Genomic DNA, 6,962 nt, shown 5'->3' with positions numbered 1-6,962 from the left:
GCCCGAGTTTCTTCTCGAAATCGTTTTTACATAGGAGAAGCGATTGCACGCTAATCCGATTATACGAACAAAGCTGTGCTTGCCGAAACTATGGCATCGGTCGATTCATTGATATAGTACAAATCGAGAAGACTTTGTCTTACAATTTCTGTACGATATTTTGAAAATCGAAGCTCACGTTTCGGACAACGATTATACTTTGGTTAACGAGAACTCTCATAGGTATAATCAGAACTGCGCGCGAGCGGCGCGCGATCGCGCTCTGCGCGTAAGGGCCTTCGGCGATGGTCCTCTAAAAGTCGTCTCTAAGCATCGTCGTCTAACAACCGCAGCACCGATCGCGCAAACCTTCGTTCTCTTTACATTTTGTGCCAGTTCTCGTTGAACGTAGTACCGTGGCCGATAGTTTCTTTGTTCTCGTTGCCACACTGCCTGTAATTCGTTTTGTTTCGTTTGTTCCTCGTTCGTTTTAAGATAATGTTAGGTAGTTTGATGGTGCACTTATTAGGAAAGCGCTCGACTCCAATGTCGGTCACTTGATTTGCGGTGCAAATTAAGGACAATAATGTCAGCTTGCGACGAGAGAGGAACCACGGAAACGTTCCGTCCGCAGCGTCACCGTGTTCGTCTAAGCTTTGTACGGTTCAATTCAAACTTATATAAAGTCGTCGTAAAAAGATTGTTTAAAGTAAAGGTCAATGCTTGTACTTTGGCAAAGCTAGCTGATGGTATTGAAACTAGTCAAACCGAAGCTCGTACGCAGCGATTAGTCGTATAGTTTAATGATACAGATATTGTGCCCAAATGCAAACATTTATCTTTGTACCGCCGTTAATCGGAACCAACATTTCTCCCAGGAATCCCAGAGATAACAACAATTATTTATTTATCGAACTATTTATATTATACGGTACCCACACGTGAGTACGATCTATATTATTATTATTTTTTTTATTATTATTATTGTTACCATTATTATTGGAAGTAGTATTAGTAGTATTATTATTAAGGCAATATTATTGTCGAATAGTCGAGATAAGAGAATTTTTAATCGATTCGACTCGATTAGCGATGTAGACGAAGAGTTTAGTACGCGGAGAATGAAAGATTTTGTCTGTTATTAGATTAATTGGATCGAAGAAAATCAAAAATACTTAGAGAAGGGTAATATGCGTTTTTAAAGAGCGAGATTTTATTAACCACGAGCCACGTTTGACGAAAAAAGCGAATATACTATATTTTACGTTATGTTGATTATCGTTAGCAAAGTGATAATACGTGACTGCTAGTCGACCACGTTACGCAATTATACAAGGAACAATAATTTACTAACTACCGATTATTACGTGGAACACAGTAAAATAACACTGAACTGCCTATATTGTAATATTGTAACGTTGTTAATACAGAAATGTGATTTTACCAACTGCTCGTTCTATCTTCCCAGTCTACTTTCCTCGCTGCAATAGTTAGTTGGCAGCAGAAACAACTGACAACTCGATGACTTGAAATATGCTTTCGCAAAGAAATGAACGTGTTTTCATAACTTTTATAGAGACAGTAAAGAAAACATAAATAGATTACGCACGAATCGATTGATGCGCGGAGCAGAATTCATATGAAATTTTTCAAATTCAATTATGATTTCCTTCGTTAACCTACTTTACAATTTTACATTCCGCCGCAATTACGTGTCTCGAACCAGCATAACGTCGTCAGCGTGCTTTCACCGATAGCAATGCAATGAAACATTAATATCAGTTTACGACCTTTCCGAAGGAGTAAAACTTAGACCTTAGCAGTACCTGCAATATTAGATTTTCATCTTATCTAAATAAATCTGAAAAAATTCGAAGAAGCAGATTAGCTTTATTTAATTTCTGTTTCTTGCAAACATCTTGGCATATTTGTATCTCGCCGAAAGATCCGCAGTCTAACAACGAGGTACTGAAATCCGTTCAAGTAAATCGTAATCATTATTTTTGTAATTGCGTACTACGACAGACGCGTCATTAAAATCGTATGAAATAATAAAATTTTCAGCGACGACAACATATTACGAGAACAAACTTAACGTTGATAATGCAAGTTTTATTTGGAGCAGTTCAGCAATTATTGCGCGCGCTGGCATACAAGAATTATCGAACGCGGACGTGTACCGTCGACGCTTTATCGATAAATTCTAATTCCCTTTAGTCACGAGTTAACCATAAACCGCAGCCAATGACTCGGTAATTTTCGTAGAAATACACCTTGCTTCCCAAACTTACAGAGTTTGGTCAAATGCTATTCGAATGACGAATAATTTTAATTTATTCGCTATTTAAAAGTGTCAAGTAAAAGAATAGATATTTATTGGTTATTTTAAGCATTTTTTGAATGTAGAAATACATTCATCGATCGTTTTCTGAGATAGAGACACTAGCTACGTATTCCTTTGATAAAGACGATATAAAATGAACAGATCTTTTTCCTCTTACCCACGCTTCTCGGATTGACGATCGACGTTCTGCCGAAGCAATCGATACGCGCGATTAAAGACGAACGAACCGAAAGTACCTCTTAAAATTGATCGACGCAAGTGTCGCCGATACTGTCGATCGGCAAGCAAGTGCAGACTAGTCCAAGGAATTCGCTCAAGAGGCATTCGTTGTCAAATGGAACGCGTCTTCGCAATGATAGCTCGCGGTGCGTTGGATACGGGTTGCAACGCAATCGTATGCGTTGATCAACGATTGGCAGGTTGCGTAGGGCAATAGGTATGTTACCTGCATCGACGGACAGTTGCTCGAAGGCGCCTCGCGACGAAGTGCCCCCCTGGCACAGACTCAGACACGTTGCTTCGGAAAAACGATAACGACGACCCGATCGAATATCCTCGAGGTAAGGCGTCAGACTTTTCTGGAATCACTGAAAACGTCGGCTTTTATTCTCGCGAACGTCAGGCGAGCCGATCTTCCGCAACTTTCCGGAATGATTTCCCGATTTCTTATTTGCGAACGACAATCGCAATTCAATTGATTAATTACTCGCCGCGCTCCGACATAGATGCGACAATGCTTAAAAAATGTCTCTTGTAATTATTATGCGGATACATGGGGAGAAAGGCACCTCGCGATACTCGCGCTATCCTGGCATACACGTATCTAACGGCTTTAACGTCTCTTGATAAACGCGACATTTCTTTCAGCACTCGAAAACGAACGAGTGGAGGATGCCGTACGGAAAGCTTCACGTTCTTCCGTTAAGCCTGTTTATCCTAATTCCAGTGACGTTTCTAATCACGTAAGTCAATTTTAGCAAAGTCGCGCCAAGCTAGATCGTCTTTCGACAATTGACGCTTAGTTTACGGACATTGATTCTATACTCCTTTTTTCCGAAGCGAGTCGATCTCACTATACAAAAACAACATATAGGGATTATTATTTGGAAATCCCACGAAACTCCGTGGCAATATAGAAAAAAACGAAGTAGCATAACTACGGCAACAACAGCGACTATACTCACCAACAGAAACAACAACTACTACTACGCACAAGTTTGCAGGCTGACGGATCTCCCTCGAATGTCCCGATTTTTTGCATCGGCCCTTCCAACCTTCGTCTTTTCCTTAATTATCTTAACATTCTCTCTCTCTCTCTCTCTCTCTCTCTCTCTCTCTCTCTCTTCTCTCCCTTTCTTTCCTTATTTTCCTTTCAGTCGCTCACGCTTTATCTTACAGCCACGCAGGACTTCAAGGAACCTAAGCTATGATTCACACTCTCAACCATTCTGCCTTTAATACTCGGAAAAACCCTAAAATCTGCATTTCAAAAATAATATTTGACTTTTACGTATACACGTATAGTAACAATAGAATTAAAAACGAGTTAAATTGACTCGGTACGTAAATTTATTATTAAATGAAAAGCGTAGCGGAGCTGTTACTTCCGACTTAAGGAACGAGATTGAAGCAGCTTTTTTTATTCTACGGTGAACACGAAACTGCGATTGAATGTCGGAGAACGTTCATCGACCAGTCGGCGGTCGACCGAACAATGTTTCCGTCACGACGACACAAATCATGATCGACGCGACGCATTATGCCTCGCTACGCACATTTTCACGCGAGACATTGTTCTCTAAATAACGCATGCTTCAATGGAGGATTTAATGGAACACGACGATTCGCAATCCGGAATTTGTGTTTTTGCTGTCTTGTTTCAGTTTTATTGATTTTATTTACGCCTACTCGACGAATTATCAAATAATTGGAACATAGTTTGCTCAATAATTAACAAGTCAATTACAGGTACACCATTTCCGTGCAATGGGATCACGTAGTACCAGGCTTTCCTTACATATCGGAAACGGGCTCTTTGTCTCCAGAATCGTGTATTTTTGCACAACTTCTTAACATAGCAACCTTACTGCGTAAATTTCGATAAAATTTTATTCGATCAGCGGTACCAATGCATCATTCGACAGTTTTGTTCGGTCCGACGCTTTCAATCGCTACGTACCGCATTAAATAGCGAATTCAAGGAGAAAATCGAACATTAAAGAGAATCGTTCATTGGTACATCTGATTTGGTTTGATCGAATGAATACTGAGCAATTACAAACAACATGTGTTTTTAGTCGCCTGTTGCGTCTATATCAGACATCGCCAAGTTGCACAATGGCAAACGGAACGGGGCAGCGATCTCGTCAGCAAAAAGATGGTTCTCGTGACGGCCTGGTGCGGGGCTTTAGCTTGTTTCGGCTTAAACATTCTAGCTAATTTTCAAGAAACTCGTGTTGTCGTAGCCCACATGATTGGAGCTATGACCTGTTTTACAGCTGGAACAGTATATTTTTGCCTCCAGGTAATGCAAACAGTGAAACAACCACCTAATGCAAGTACGTAATTTGTGCTCCAATAATTACTAAATTCGTGATCGACGCAATCAGAATTTAATACTTTCGTATCATTGATGAACAAGGGAATCGGGAATTAATTTTAATTAAACTTATTTTAAGTCGTGATCTACGATGACGGGTTCGTGAACAAACTTTCTTTATCTCTGCCATGTGTAAGACAAGGACAGAGATATCGTGCGACAAGGAGACTAGATGCGCCGCTCGTACCACCAACTTTTTTTATCAACTTCGAATACCCTGGTAAGTATTAGGGATACATGACATACATGAAGGTATCCGAGAATTATGCGTTTCACGGAGAGAGACAAAGACAGACGTCGAGCTTCTCTCTCTCTCTCAACCTAATACATAGAGGGAAGTTTTGTTAAGTTAAACTTAGGCACTTAATTAGTTTTGCAGCCAGAATATAGGATTCTGTACATTAAATAAATATAAAGTGTAGCCTTGGCTAACTTCTCGTTACAGTTTTGTTGAGATCTGTTGCATAATTAATAAGTTATTAACGATTTTATGTGTAAAATGGAGAGGGATAGAGGACGCGACTACCTGTCCTTGACTGAAACATTATGGACATAGACTAGACTTGCACCGCTTTCCAAAAATCATTAATATCTTATTTATTATCAATCAAATATGTTTAATGTATTATTGGAATATTGCAAGAGGTCTATTGTACTTTCTTCGATTATAGATAATCACAAAAGACGTTTGCAAAGTCAGCAAGTTAATTACTTTCAGAATGATGTTTAATATTTTGAGATTATTTCGAGAGAAAGTTTGCAAAAATTGATTAATAGCTGTTTAATGTAGCATAAAAAGAAGGTTCGTTCTATATGGTTTATTAGAAATGGATTACAAATTATTCGTGACTATTGAGTTATTAACAAATCTTCCCAGTCTTGCTTAGGTTGAGAGAGAGGGAGAGAGAGAGGGAGAGAGGGAGAGAGGGATAGGGGCACGTTGTCTGCCTTCTCTTTCTCCGTGAAACGCATAAGTGTCAGATACCTCCCCGTATTTTATGTATTCCTAGTACTTACCAGGGTATTCGAAGTTGTTCAAGAAAGTTGGTGGCATCAGTGTCACATTTAGTTTCCTTGTCTTACACATGACTAAGGTAGGAACGTTTGTTTACGAACCCGCAACCGTAAATGGCACACTGTTTGGTTTTTTTGTACTTGTTGTGCAATCAGTTTCTCCTTGTGTTGCACATTGCGAGCATTATAAATGCAACAATTTATTTAAAAATTCTTAATAAATAAAGAGATACAGTTCGGTAGTAATTAATAAACTTGTCGACTATGTACAATTTGAACTCGAATATGATTGGAAACAAGTTGGTGAGTATTTATCTCTGAACTTGATCGGCACCTAATATTTTGCAGACCTACTTGAGCCAGAAAATGGTGCCAGCCGTGAATGGACCTATGATCGTCTACGTCCGTGTTTGCCTAGCGACACTGACATTGATTTTGACAGCAGCTACAATCGTACCCGGCTACATGTCCATGATGGAATTTCAAGGTAACATGTTCCCTGCGTCTCTCAACTGAAAAGATCGATTCCGTATTTTGCAGGCAACGATTATAAGAAATGGTTACCAACGGATGGTGGCTGGGGTTGGCACGTTGCTAGCGCTGTCTCTGAATGGGTGCTGGTGATTGTTTATTGTGCTTTTCTAGTAACGTTCGTACCAGAGTTTCGATTAATTAATTTCGAGGATCCTGTCGTCACGGTATATCTTTCGATAATTTTATTTTTCTCTATAGACATTAAATTATGTACGAAATATCAAAACTAGTTAGCAAAGTTTATGTTATAAGCGTGAACGATATGAAACGAATTGTTAATAATAATGGAAATATTTTCAGCTGATATATTTAGACAAGGATCCAAATCTGAAAATACTGCACAAGTTGGACTCGCAGAACCAAGAATCTTAAATTTGCCAAAAGAGAAGTAGTTGATTAAATTTCATGTTTTGTTTCTTTACAACTATTCTTCATGAACGATCTAAACGATTGCGTCGTTTCCTCCAACTTGGCATGTCTTGGATCTATTCT

At 39.2% G+C, this 6,962-nt stretch overlaps 1 protein-coding gene across 1 annotated transcript; it reads left to right on the top strand.

The window, feature by feature from the left end:
• The first annotated feature begins 3,214 nt into the window (after nucleotides 1-3,214).
• LOC144467839 (DNA damage-regulated autophagy modulator protein 2) lies at nucleotides 3,215-6,863 on the top strand. The gene is made up of 6 exons (XM_078176807.1): nucleotides 3,215-3,285; nucleotides 4,292-4,413; nucleotides 4,621-4,847; nucleotides 6,285-6,423; nucleotides 6,477-6,634; nucleotides 6,771-6,863. The coding sequence occupies exons 1-6, from the start codon at nucleotides 3,215-3,217 to the stop codon at nucleotides 6,840-6,842; spliced, it is 789 nt and encodes a 262-aa protein (XP_078032933.1). The 3' UTR covers nucleotides 6,843-6,863.
• Nucleotides 6,864-6,962: the final 99 nt, after the last annotated feature.

The sequence above is a fragment of the Augochlora pura genome, chromosome 3 (genome assembly GCF_028453695.1).
Source record: "Augochlora pura isolate Apur16 chromosome 3, APUR_v2.2.1, whole genome shotgun sequence".
Lineage (NCBI taxonomy): Eukaryota > Metazoa > Arthropoda > Insecta > Hymenoptera > Halictidae > Augochlora > Augochlora pura.
Note: the sequence above shows the minus strand (reverse complement) of the source record. Positions and strands in the feature narration are given on the sequence as shown.

What these genes read in the sequence shown, in the direction of transcription:
- LOC144467839 (XM_078176807.1), top strand. Translation starts at nt 3,215, where the DNA reads ATGCCGTACGGAAAGCTTCACGTTCTTCCGTTAAGCCTGTTTATCCTA. An exon ending in CCAGTGACGTTTCTAATCAC is followed by an intron (nt 3,286 to 4,291) that starts GTAAGTCAATTT and finishes AGTCAATTACAG; the next exon opens with GTACACCATTTCCGTGCAAT. An exon ending in CAGTATATTTTTGCCTCCAG is followed by an intron (nt 4,848 to 6,284) that starts GTAATGCAAACA and finishes AATATTTTGCAG; the next exon opens with ACCTACTTGAGCCAGAAAAT.